Source organism: Sphaeramia orbicularis, chromosome 24 (assembly GCF_902148855.1).
Source record: "Sphaeramia orbicularis chromosome 24, fSphaOr1.1, whole genome shotgun sequence".
Classification (NCBI taxonomy): Eukaryota; Metazoa; Chordata; class Actinopteri; order Kurtiformes; family Apogonidae; genus Sphaeramia; species Sphaeramia orbicularis.
The window spans coordinates 17,260,975-17,275,564 of NC_043979.1; the positions used below are offsets into that span (position 1 = coordinate 17,260,975).

The following is a 14,590-nucleotide window of genomic DNA, read 5'->3' on the forward strand; positions in this document are numbered from 1 at the left end:
CATTTGGGAGACAGATGCTAGTCTGGTAATTTTCTTTTGTTTACAATGTGCAAATTTTAGTCGGTAGCCAGAATTTTAAAGATCATGCAAAAATGAACAAGTTTTGAATTCTAACCTTATTTAAATTGTGAAAAATAATATGACTTTTTTTAAAACAAAGTGTGCCTAAAAGGCGCACCCGGATACCAGAGGGTTAATTTAATTTCATATTTCACACTTTCCCGGTCTGGCGGTGTTTACTGCTATACTCCGTCATGTTGAGCAGGTTGGTTTTTGCCACTCAGTCTGACTTAGAGGGGCGTGGCCTAGGGGGGAAGTGACATATGTGCATACCCTCTATAGAACTGACAAAAAAAAAAAAAGACACAGAAATGTGTGTGTGTGTGTGTGTGGGGGGGGGGGACTAGTGAGTTTACAGCTCTGGAAAAGACCGAGCGGATAATGGCTAAAGTAAAATAAGGTCATTTACTAAGAGGGTCCCTGTGCCTGTTGGATGAGGATGAACTACTACCATGACACATACAGTACTGGAGGTTAGGCGTCGTCACCTGACATGGCTGAGTAGTTAAACATGAGTACATTCTGCACAGGGCGGAGTGGGAGTGGGAGGGGGAGGGGGAGTGGATGGATGCTGGCGTCGAGTCCAGAGAGGTCACGGACCGGCCTGCGTTTAAGCTGCCGTCACACATATCATCGTCCCACACAACGGAGGCTCGGCTCGGTTCTGCGTCGACCCCAGTGTGTGTGTGTGTGTGAGATCCCAATCGCCGCCGTCGTCTTTGCCGCGCCGTCACCCGCTCTGGATGTACTTCTTGATGACCACGCAGCCGTGTCTGAAGAGCGGACACGGGAGCGACTGCACCAGCGTCCAAGCGTTGGTGCAAGGGTCAAAGGTCTCCATGTTACCCAGAGCCGGACCCTCGCTGCTGACGATGCCCCCCGTGGCGTAGATCTTCCCGTCCAGGATCACAGCGCTACACACACACACACACACACACACAGAGAGAGAGAGAGAGAGATAAAATTTAGTTTCCTTTGTAGTTTTAATTTTTTACATCAAAGCTTTTGCACAAATACAGCAAATTTTGGTTAATTTTTTTTTTTTTTAACCCTTTCATGCATGAATTATGAGAACCTTGATCAAGATTTTTTTCCTGAGTGTTTTTATTCCTCTTTAAGGCATGAAAAAACCCCCAATGTGATTGAATTTTTTTTTTTTAAATCAACCTGTTTATCATGGAGTTACAAAAATGTCCACTCAGCTACATCATGAATTTTATTCTTGAAGCAAAGAAACATGTATTTAAAACCCAATATCATAAAGTGATATGAAAACAGTGAAATGAAACTATGTTTAATGCAGCTAATCTGATGTTTTCTCACATTTTAACATATTCTAATACTAGTTATTACTCACTTCATGGAGATAATATGCAAAAAATAAATATTAACAATTGATTTCCACTCAAGAACCAATCAAGAACAGCAAAGTTACAATAATGGTATGAATTGCAGTTTATGAGATGAAGCATAAGTGTCTACTTTGTTGGTTGATATGGAACTAAAACAACAACACCCATAAATATACAAGAGTAAAACTGTAGAGTAACTGTCCACTGTAGTGACCACTATGCATGAAAGGGTTAAACTTTATTTATAGAACTTTTCAACATTTATAAAACTTTTCATTTCACAAGTATGACACTTATAATTTCAAGCAGTGTATTCATAATACAAAGATTGACACTGGACATGATAAACAAACAGAACCCAAGGCAAAACAAAAGACAATACAAACAAGACATATAAAGACAGTCAAGACAGTGCATTCTGGTATGTGTTGTGGAAATGTTCAACTGATAACCCACACACAAAGAGGAGGAGAGAAAGTTAGAGTTAAAATAAATAAATGCATTTATTGAGAAGTCAATCACAGAGAAACTCTGTAAGTGAAGTCTGATTAAACAGGAGAAAAACTAAAGATTATACAGAACCAAATCCAACCCCCTCAAACCATGATGTCATCCCTTATGTACATCGTACCACTCCATACTACTCCTTCTCTGCTCCGTGAAGAGGTCATGATGACCTCTTCACCCTAACCTTGCTTGGATCCTATCTGGAGTGCAGGCGCCATCCTCTATCTACACATTCAGACATTTAGGTGTTTGGGTTTTAACTCAAGGCAAGAAAGAACTCCGTTCCTGGGTCGGGGTGCTACAGAGTGGTAAACATCACACATAATGAATAATGACTCAGCATTAAAAGAAGATGTACTAACAGTATAAAATATTAAAAGTATAAAATATAAAGAGTATAAAATATAAAAAGCAAATTTTTCCACCACATACGTTAAAGGAAGAAAAATAAATAAATACATACATACATACATACCAAGGATATAATCGTTAACGAAAACTAACGAAATGACAAAAACTAGAATTGTAAAAACATTTTCGTTAACTGAAATAAATAAGAACTACAATTAAAAGAAAAAAATGATAACTAATTGAAACTGTATTGTGTGTTTACAAAACTAACTAAAACGTATAAAAAATTATGGATAAAATTCCCTTTGTTTTCGTCTTTGTCAATGTCGGATTGATACGAAAGCGATTTATTTCGCTCTAGCAGTTTTAGCTGCTGGCACCGTATGATATTTAAGGGTCAGTCACTTGTGATCACTTGTGGTTTCCAGTCGTCTTCTGGTCCCCACTCTACCTGGAAACATGGAGACTGAAGTTGGGAGAAAGCAGCAGAGTCCTGTCTGGGATTTATTTGAATACGACGGAGAAGAAGAGAAAATATATTTTTAAAAAAACTAAAACTAAACTAAGCATTTAGAAATAAACGAAAACTAATAAAAACTAACAAACCTGCTCTAAAAACTAATTAAAACTAACTGAATTAGAGGAAAAAAAGTCAAAACTAAATAAAACTAAACTATAATGAAAAATCCAAAACTATTATAACCTTGATACACACATACATACATACATACATACGTAAATAAATAAATCAGGTCAATAACAATATAAACACCTAAAATGTTTTTAAAGTTCCAAGCCAGGCAACATATTCACACAGTGTAAAAGAGGCTCCCATATTTTGTAAAATTTATTGATAGTTATTTAGGGTGCACCTCATTTTTTCTAACTTTATATTAAGCATGATGTCTCTAATCATCTAACCATTGATCGTGTGTTGGAGGTGATGAGTCCTTCCATTTGAAGAGACTGGTACGTCTAGCTAGTAAAAAAGATGCAAAGGCCACAACTTTTTGTAGGTTAGCTGAAGGAACTGAGTCATGTGTGCATGAAATGAAGGCAAAAATAGCGGTAAGGGGAGATGGCTGAATACGGCACCTGTAAGCCTTGGAAATGAAATTAAAAAAAAAAAAAAAAAAGAGTTCCAGAAGGGGGTAAGTTTGGAGCAGGACCATAGTATGTGGTATATTGAAATTTTGGTTAATTTTAACATCAAATCCAAGCAAGATTTATGCGACTGTGGATGAAAAACTAAACACAAAAGATTTTAGCAGGAATTTTTTATTTGTTCCAATCTTTCCAAAAGTGTCCAAATTTGCATAAAACTGTTTTTTCTTTATGGTTTATGATGATGCACCGATCTAAACTACAGTCAAATTCACAACCCTCAGTAGTGGCATCTGTGACAAGCAAAAACAAACAAACAAAAAATAGATCTTGATTTTGTTTAGATGCCTGACTTCAGATATTTCTGTACAGTTGTAGGGGTGGATACAGAGCAGATTTGTTAAAACAGGGGTGTCAAACATTCAGCCCACCAAAAGTTCCAATCCAGCCTGTTGGATGAACTTGCAAAGTGCAAAAATTACACTAAAAATATCAACAGTCAAGAAAGTTGAACTGGTTTAACCCTTTCATGCATGAATTATGAGAACCTTAGTTGAGATTTTTTTTTCTTGAGTGTTTTTATTCCTCTTTAGGCTTGAAAAAAAAAACAATGCAATTGAAAAATTTTTTATAACCTTATTTTTCATAGTTACAAAAATGTCCACTCAGCTGGACACCATGCGTTTAACCCTTTCATGCATGAATTATGAGAACATTAATAAAGATTTTTTTCTTGAGTATTTTTATTCCTCTTTAGACATTAAAAAAACAATGTGATTGAAATTTTTTTTATAGAGCTGCAAAAATGTCCACTAAGCTGGACACCATGTGTTTAATTTATGAAGCAAAGAAACATGCATTTACTGATATACTGTGCAAAAACGAGGAAATAAAAACATTTTAATGCTGCTAATCTGATGTTTTCTCACATTTTAACATATTCTAGTAGTCATTACTCACTTCATGGAGATAATATGCAAAAAAACAACAACAAATTTTTGTTGTTAATTACAGTCTAATAACAAGGAATTCATTTACAGTCAAACATGTTAGATCAGGTTCAGAACAGCAAAGTTACAGTAATGTTATCAGGTCCAGTGTATGGGATGATGTATTAGTGTCCAATGTGTTGGCTGATATGAAACTAAAGCAACAAAATTCATGAATATACAAAAGAACAGCTGTAGAATAACTGTCCAATGTAATGACCACTATGCATGAAAGGGTTAATTTTTGAAGCAAAGAAACATATATTTAAAACCCATCATCAGAAAGTGATATACTGTGTGAAAACTCTGAAATAAAAACTTTTTTCATGCAGCTAATCTGATGTTTTCTCACATTTTAACATACTCAAACACTAGTAATTAGTCACTTCATGGAGATAAAATGCAAAAAACAAACCTTTTTGATTAAGAAAACTGTTAATTACAGTCTAATAATAATTACACTGGTCAACAGCACATTTATTGTTTAAGTTTTTTGAGCTGATTTAGGATAATTTTGGTGTGCTGAATCCAAAAATCACATTAATTTTGCTCAATCAGGTCAACTTTCTGAACTATGCAACATATTGGCTTTTTAACATTTTTGCTTACATTTATGGGCATTTTCACATCATATGATACAAAATTCTTTCATATTTCTTGCAATAAACGAGTTCCGAAGATTTGACTTTTGCCAATTTATGATTAATGATTTTTTTAATATTACAGGTGAATGAAATGGCTTCGACTAGAAGATCTCGCAAAAATAAGCCTGACATATTCTGCTACATCTGCGGTGAATACACCATTGTACCTAACAGGTACAATGGTGAAATGATTTTTTTTCTGTTAAAACCTATTTTGGGTGAGAACTATATAAAAAAATCAACTGATAAAGTCACAAAAATTTCATCAATTTTGTGAGAAGATCAAATTTTTCAAAATCAAATTAGCAAAAAAACCTGACCTGATTGAGAAAAACAGATGTCATTTTTGGATTTAGCGGTGCAATATGGTCCTAATTCAGTTGAAAAAACCTAGACAACTTGCAAAAAACATTTTTTGTAACCCAGTGTTAGCAATTGATTTACACTGAAACATGTCACTGCAGATTAGGTTTATCAAGAACAGCAAAGGTACAGTAATGGTATGAACTGCAGTGTATTATGGGATTGATGCATAAGTGTCCACTGTGTTGGCTGATATGAAACTATAACAACAAAACCCATGAATATACAAGAGAACAGCTGGAGAATAGCTGTCCACTGGAGTGACCACTATGCATGAAAGGGTTAAATTCAGGCTCCACAGACAAACCAATATGAGCTCAAGTAAAATAATAGCATAATGCATTTTCGTCTTGGTTCAAAGTGAAAATATTAAATTTTGCCTATAAAATAATGACAACTCTTTTAGTGCAAAAAACTAACATTCAATAATGAAAATATCAAACGACCCATTAACAATATTCTACCTGTTAGTAAATGTTTTGTCACAGTAGATCTGATCTGTAATTCACATGTATAAATGATAAGTTGAGGCATAATATTGTGAAAATCAGAACTGGAGTTTCGGAGAAGAAGACGACTGAAATTTTTTCCCCATAACAGCCCATGTTAAATTTTCCGTAAATTCCCAGATCCAGAAGAAGATCCTGATCAGCATGTGGACATTATGTTTTGGTCATCTCCCCATCAGGGCTGGACTGGAGAAATTTACACTGGATATCATTTATATTTACTGAGTTATTGCATGGATCCACTTCCTATTTCTTATAATGGGGACATTTTTCAAAGTGGCACCAAATCCAGAATCAGATCCGGATCCAAATAATTTCACTAACTTTTGTTGACATCATCATAAAGAAGCTGTATACCAAGTTTGAAGTCAATGGAGTTGTAGTTTCGGAGAAGAAGACGATTGAAAGTTTTGTAACGGACGACAGACGACGCATGACGACAATAGCCTGTCGGCCGGTAAGCTAAAAATGACCCTTAAAAGTGCTTGAATTTGACCTTGAAAATGTGTTTGAACCCTGCATATCAGCGCATCAGGACTGCAGTAGGTTCCTAGTGCTGGACTCACACTGGTTTATTTACTGTATTTGAAATGAAATGACTCTAGACCAGGGGTGTTAAACATGCGGCCCGGGGGCCAAAGGGTCCAGTTTGGCCCCTGGGATGTTTTTGCCAAGTGCAAAAATTTCACAGTCTTGAATTGAATTAAGCAAAAAAAAATTTAGCTTGAATTAAGGAAAAAATCTTGAATTAAGCCAAAAAAAAAAAAAAATCTTCAATTAAGTAAAAAAAATCTTGAATTAAGCCAAAAAAAAATCTTTAATTAACTTAAAAAAAATCTTGAATTAAGCCAAAAAAAATCTTCAATTAATTAAAAAATAATCTTGAATTAAGCCAAAAAAATCTTCAGTTAAGTTTAAAAAAATCTTGAATTAAGCCAAAAAAATCTTCAAGTAAAAAACAAAAAAAAAAAAATCTTGAATCAAGCAAAAAAAAAAAAAAATCTTCAATTAAGTAAAAAAAAATCTTGAATTAAGCCAACAACATCTTCAATTAAGTAAAAAAAAAAACTTGAATCAAGCAAAAAAAAAAAAATCTTCAATTAAGAAAAAAAATCTTGAATTAAGCCAAAAAAATCTTCAATTAAATAAAAAAAACAAATCTTGAATCAAGCAAAAAAAAAAAAAAAAAAAAATCTTCAATTAAGTAAAAAAATCTTGAATTAAGCCAAAAAAATTCTAGAATTAACAACTTAAATTTTTGTCTTTGTTTTAGTGCAAAAAATAACATTAAATTATGAAAATATTTACATTTCCAAACTATCCTGTAACAATTAAATGTGAATAACCTGAACAAATATGAACAACCTGAAATGTCTAAAGAAAATTCAGCAGAATTTGAACTCTTTTTCTGCCTGTTCCTCAGTGTTTAGTGTCTTTGTAGATCTGATCCATAATGCACATGTGGAAATGATAAGTGGAGGAATAATATTGTTAAAACTGCACTAAATTTTCTTATGTTTTTTAATTTAAATTTAAGTTTTTTCAGGGTTTTTTTTTTGGATAGTTTATAAAAGTAAGTATTTTCATAATTTAATGTGCTTTTTTTTACACTAAAACAAAGACAAAAACTTGGAGTTGTCATTATTTATAGGTTATTATGTTATTATTTTTCTGGTCCAGCCCATTGCAGATCAAATTTAGCTGAAAATGGCCCCTGAACTAAAATGAGTTTGACACCCTTGCTTTAGACACTTTTTGCACATTTAACAGAGCTGTCATTAAGCGCACACAGCATTACAATACATAGCCTGCTGTTAGAGGTATCACTTTTTTTTTTTTAACTTTTCTTCTCAAAGCGACGCTAAACCGCAAAAGAAATAGAGGATAGACACCAGAAACCGCAGAAATAATCTGAGTTTTCCTCTGGTATTTGAAAGACTTGGCACTGTGCTGTGATGGCTTCTTTTGTTGTTATTTGACTAGAAGCTGTGCATGCCTGTGTAATTTTAAACCATTATTAGGGTATTTAAAAAACCTTATTTTTTTATGATTTTGTGAATAGGTTACCCTTCTTGCTTTTGTCCAGAGGAAGAAAAAAAAATGTTGAAAAATACAGTCTCCATATCAGCTTCGATTTGGAGCTGCGGCTTCTTATAATAGTGGGAAAATCCATCCTGTAATACATATATATATATATATTTTGCTGTACTTCAAGCTGTTTATGCTTTTATGAGTTGAGTAATCCTATGGGAGGGAGCATATGCTGTATAGTTAAAGCAGCAGCAGTCACTTAAGGGAAGTAGGCTGTTTTCTAGCTGAGTTTCACTGATGTGCTTATTTATAAAGAGTTTTATGGACGTGGTTGAAAGACGAGTAAAAAAAACCAAACGGTAAAATTTTTAAAAGACTTTTTTTTTTTTTGAGGCGTGTGAAGCCATCACAGGTGTGTTGAAGATGCTTCAAGGTAATCAGTGTCAGGAAGATAAGTCGGTGAAAGCAAATGTCAGCTGGTACGGCTTTGATATGAGATAGAACCGACTCATGGCGGCAGGAATGTTGCTCTTATTGTTAATCGTGATCAGACAACAAAGCCAGACAGAAGACAACATCTCCACAAACACTCCGATTGCTGAGCTGGGGGCGGGGGGGTGTGTGTGGGGTGGGGTGGGGGGGGCACGCCGGAGATTATGAGGCATCAGTCACACATGCTAAGGCCAACGCAGATACTTGTAAGGTATGAAAAATAAATAAATAAATCACTTTTTTTTTTTTTTTTTTTTTTTACATTTCCTCTTGAGGGCAAAAGGAAAAAAAAAAAAACTAATGAAAAAGCAAATATCTGTACAAATGTGCTCATTTGATATGAGAAACAGAAACAGGAGTTTGTGTGCGGAGAGGATTAAAACTTGGGCTGTAAGCTGATTAGAGCTTTGTACTCCTATTGGGGTTTGGAACGATCTGCATTTACATAAGGTACACACACACAAACACACACACACACACACACATACATATATATACGCAGGGTGAACAACATGCAGTCCTATTGCACAAATTCACAACACTGTCGGGACTGGAAAAGATTATTACATAAAGCCTAAATCTACTCAGAGAGAAAGCACCAGCTGATCCAAAATGGAGAGAGAGCGCGGGGTAAAGCCTGGAGCTGCTCTTCCTGATAAACAGAGGAGGTTCAGGCCTGCGGAGGACCGGACGCAGAGACCAGAGGATATCTGCTCTCCTGCATGATGACCTGCTAGACTTCATCTGGTGTGCAGGAGCATGTGCAGGAGATAGCACCAGGGTTTGTGTGTATGTGTGTTTGTTCTTCCCCTCCTCCTGGTCTTCATCCTCCTCCCTCTCCTTTCGCTTGCATTTCTTCCTCTCTTGTGTCAGACTTAGTTAAATGTAGCAGAACAGCTGCCTGGCGTGTGCTGCTACAGCTTATCAATAACTCTGACAACATGATTTATGTTATACATTCCGCACATAAGATCGCTGTCTGTAATTGCTTCCCAAATGTATTTTGTGCATGTTTTTTTTTTTTTTCTCTCCTCTGCTTCTGCAAAACGGGGGCCTTAGAAAAAGAAAAAAGTAGGTTTATTATCCAGTAGACTGCACACCTCAATGGTTGGAGCTGACTGGGATATTAGGATGTGATCCCACTGTTGTTAATTTTCCGTTATCTCTCTTTATCAGCCATTATGTGTCCACATGTGGTATAAAAGCCTATGGCCCCCGGGTCCCTGTGTGTGTATGTGTGTGTGAGTGTGTTTTTAATAACACTACACTTGCCGAATAATGTGCGAATAAACAAAAAAACAACACTAATGACTCATGTCACTGTAATAACTCAGGGTAAAATAAAGCAATTAGATGCTCCGAAAGAAAAAAAAACGTTGATTAAATCGAGCTGAGTTTTTTTTTTTTTTTTCCAAAGGATGCGTTGTCTGGTTTCTCTCGGTGTGACGGATCAAGCAAATTTTAAAATCGATTTCTCGACTGTAAGAGCAAAATCTCGCAACTCTCGAGATGCAAACAGTGTCATCTCGCAACTGCCGTCTTTGTTTGAGCTTTAATTACCTGACCTCAATACGCTTCTCCCCATGTTACGACCAAAAGACTGACAGATTACTAATAAGTTTGAGTTTGACGTATATTTTCTGGTTTGTGGAGTTAGCAGCGCATAAAACAGACCTGCAATACAAACTGTGAAGCTTTTAAGAAATCTTTCATATTCACCAAAACTGGGGAATTTACTTCCATGCGGTGTGGCTGTATTAATAATCTCTTACCTGCAGAACTGCCGAGAGTGATTCATGTTGGGACCAGCCTTGATGTTGCCTTTGTCTGGGTCATAGATAGTGGTGGCTCGTGCGTAGGCTCCTCCCAGGATGAATATAAAACCATTTAGACTCACCGCAGGAGCGTATTTGTTATCTAAAGATACGAGAGGAAGAGAGAAGAGGAAAGGTTTTTGTTAAAAAAATACAAGAAGCTATTGTTTGGATGGCGTTTTCTCTTCACAGCAGAAAATTCCATTCAGTATAATGGCATCAATTTGTTTAGTTCTGTTTTTTTTTTTTTCCTTCTGGTTGCCGGGCCTCATGCAAAAATCATCATCAACATTCTCCTTATCACTTTACAGATGTGCCATTCTGAAGATTGCTTTGGAGGAAAAAAAAAAAAACAAAACTGAATTGATGGTGAACCAGTGAAAAAGCGGAGTTCATAAATCACTGCAGCTTTATTGGGTTCTCCTCCGAAATATGTTTGGGCTTGGCAGAGATATAAAAGAGTTACCTAAGTCCCAATAATTCACAATTGCATTACGCCCCCTGGCACCTCCAGAGTCCCAACGAAAGAAAGAATAATCAGAAAAAAAAAAAAAAACATGGTGCACACGTATTGGAAATACATGAGTGAACAGATGCATACGGTGCAGACTGTATAATTTCATCTGATAGGGAATATAGCACACGAGGAAAACAGAGGCACTGAAGCAGCACCACAGTAGAATTACAGATGATGGGGGAACAAAATGAAACAGTGCTTTGTGCTGAACGATGCCATTGGAAACCTGCAGCTCCTGAGCAGCAGCCCCGCTGTGTGGGAAGAGGAAGTGGGTTTCAAACTCCCAGTGATTTCTCTGGAGCAGACTGCAGCTGGCCAATTTACAAGCAGTATGAATAATGCACCGACGCCTGGCCGCCAGCCGCACTGTTTTCTGCCGCGACGGACCGACATCCCTCGTTGGACACGGGGGCAACGGGAGGAGTTAACGTCTGACGCCTTAATAACAGCGGTGGCTCCTCTGGCGTGGCGAACCTCCGCCCCTACCTTCGGCCTTTCCCCTCGACGCTAAGAGGAGTCAGACATGTTTAATGAACGAGTAAGTCACCTCTGGAGGCAGGAGGAGTTCGGAAGCAGACTTCTACTCTGAACCAAATGCACCACAAGATGTCATCGCACTGCCAAAATCTACATCTTACTAGTGTATTTTTGTCATTTCTAGTCAAAATATCTCATTGCACTTCAAATAAGACATAATCACCTAAAGAGTAACTTTTCACTGAGATATAAGAACGGATTTTTAGACAATAGATAATAGAATAGTGCATGTGTATACAGGGTGGGGAAGCAAAATTTACAATGAACATTTAGTTGTTTTTTCTCAGCAGGCACTACATCAATTGTTTAGAAACCAAACATATATTGATGTCATAATCATACCTAACACTATTATCCATACCTTTTCAGAAACTTTTGCCCATATGAGTAATCAGGAAAGCAAACGTCAAAGAGTGTGTGATTTGCTGAATGCACTCGTCACACCAAAGGAGATTTCAAAAATAGTTGGAGTGTCCATAAAGACTGTTTATAATGGAAAGAAGAGAATGACTATGAGCAAAACTATTACGAGAAAGTCTGGAAGATACTATTAAAGAAGAATGGGAGAAGTTGTCACCCCAATATTTGAGGAACACTTGCGCAAGTTTCAGGAAGCGTGTGAAGGCAGTTATTGAGAAAGAAGGAGGACACATAGAATAAAAACATTTTCTATTATGTACATTTTCTTGTGGCAAATAAATTCTCATGACTTTCAATAAACTAATTGGTCATACACTGTCTTTCAATCCCTGCCTCAAAATATTGTAAATTTTGCTTCCCCACCCTGTATGTATATATACACACACACACACACACACACACACACACACATATATATATATATATATATATATATATATATATATATATATATATATAGTTAGTTTAGACAAAGGGGTGAGAGCCAATAAGCTATGCTTCTTCTCACTCCTTTTCAAATATGACTTTTTTTTCTTTTTTTGTGTGTATTATTTTATGCTTCCTTGAATTTTCATCTCTATATTATGTTGTGCAAAGAAGTCAATTAGTAGCATTCAGGAAGCTTGTATCATTAACACATTCAAAATAAATCAGTAAAAATAAATGGATGGATGGATGGATGGATGGATGGATGGATGGATGGATGGATGGATGGATGGATGGATGGATGGATGGATGGATGGATGGATGGATGGATGGATGGATGGATAGATAGATAGATAGATAGATAGATAGATAGATAGATAGATAGATAGATAGATAGATAGATAGATAGATAGATAGATAGATAGATAGATAGATAGATAGATAGATAGATGAGAAAAATACACTTGGTAAGATTTAGATTTTTGCAGTGCACCAGAAGATGTCATCACACTGCAAAAATCTAAATCTTACCAAGTGTATTTTTCTCATTTCTAGTCAAAATATCTCATCACACTTCAAATAAGACATAATCACCTTAAGAATAACTTTTCAGTGAGATATAAGAACTTATTTTTATTCAATAGATCTTGAAAATCTTATTTCAAGAAATCTTACCAACATCATTTTCAGTTGTTCCATTGGCAGATTTTTTTTGCTTAATTCAAGTTTTTTTTTTTCTTTTTTGCTTAATTGAATTTTTGCAGTGCAGCGGCTACACTTCAACTTAACACACAGGAAACAGAAACTAGCCACTGAAAACCATCAACAGTTTTTATATCAACAATGCAACAACAAAATAAAACAAAATTGCAAGTAAAATCAGTTTAACCTTTTCGTGCATAGTGGTCACGACAGTGGACAGCTATTCTCCAGCTGTTCTCTTGTATATTCATGGATTTTGTTGTTCTTTTCGCTGTTTTTTTGTTTTTTCTTTACACATATCTTTATTAAAGTTTTAAGACACTACATGTCTTTTCTGGCATGAATTGGTAACATTATGTAGATCTCTCCTGAGGATAAACCCCCAGAATCACAAGCCCTCCCCACAGTTTTCACACAATTTATCAGTAAATACATGTTTCTGTGTGTCAAAAATTAAACGTGTGGTTTCCAGCTGAGTGGATATTTTTGCAACTTCATGAAAAATAGATTCATAAGAATTTTTTTTGTCATTATTACTTTTTTAAATGTATTTTTAATTTTTTTAAAAATTATTTTTATTTTATTTATTATTTTTCAGAAGAAAATCTTCTATCACATTGTTTTTTTTCATGCATAAAGAGGAATAAAAACACTCTGGAAAAAATTTTGATTAAGGTTCTCATAATTCGTGCATGAAAGGGTTAATGTTATCGCTTCATGGTGCACTGGACCAACAATGGGTTTGGAAATAATATGAGGTGTGTTTTTTTTTTAAGCAAAGATATACCAAAAAACTCAAATCAACACTAAAACTAAATAGAAACTACTATAAACACTGGAAAACTAGCTGCAAAAAATACAACTGGGTGCTTCTATGAAACTGGTCCCTAAAAACAGGACATGGGGGCTTAACATTCAAACCAGATGTAGACTAATGTTTTGAAGGAAGTTTGGAAGCACTTTGGATCTTTTTTAAAAAATAAATATTTACTTAGATAAAAGAGAAACTATTTTTCAGATAAAACACATTTTTATAGTATTTTACATTATATTTAATACAAAACTCCATATGTAACACACTCAAAAGGACACGAAAATTACACACTACTATTTTTTTTTTTATAACTTTTAATCCTCTCACAGGTACATTTTGAGAATTGAACTTATTATGCAAGGCAGAGTATTTCACAAAAATGACCGCTGTTGCAAAATTGTTCGCGATTTATTTGTGTTTAAATGGGCAGGTTCTGCATGTAACACAAGTGGACACGATGAGTTACACACAAAACCTGGAATGAGACAGAGATTCATGAAAAACCCACATATCTGGATTAGAAAAACTACTAGGATCTTCAAATTTAATACAGTGTCTTTATATATAGCAGTATATAAGACCATTTCAAGCCATGTTTTTCAGATAAAATACACTAACACTTAAGTAGTTTTTCAAGTCCCAATTTTGGTCCTGTTTTTGACCCCAATATTTGATAAAAAATTCATTAATTTTGGGATGGCTCAGAGCAAGAGTATACTTTTATTTGTTTATTTAATTTATTTACGCAAAATAAAACAGCAATAGAAAAAACAACAACATTCAAACAAGTAACAAAATTGTGCAGGAGAGGTTAGAAGCCAAAAAGAAGGCTTCTATGAATACCTCCCCCGAAATGAACAATACACAAAAACAAAAAGAATTTTTTTTTTTTTTGGCATTTATCTGTGGTCATCATTAGGTACATCCTGGGGGGAAATATGTCTAAATTTCTCTTTTA

At 35.3% G+C, this 14,590-nt stretch overlaps 1 protein-coding gene across 5 annotated transcripts in view; it reads right to left on the minus strand.

Moving 5' to 3' along the window:
- Nucleotides 1–358: 358 nt before the first annotated feature.
- klhl29 (kelch like family member 29) overlaps nt 359–14,590 on the minus strand; it is a 434,041-nt gene continuing 419,809 nt past the window's right edge. For all 5 annotated transcript variants that reach the window (XM_030128391.1, XM_030128389.1, XM_030128386.1 and 2 more), the window contains 2 exons: nt 10,175–10,319; nt 359–974 (listed from right to left, as the gene is read on the minus strand). In XM_030128391.1, coding sequence (XP_029984251.1) covers nt 791–974; nt 10,175–10,319 — 329 coding nt within the window. In that variant the 3' untranslated portion in view covers nt 359–790. The remainder of the gene's footprint in view (nt 975–10,174; nt 10,320–14,590) is intronic.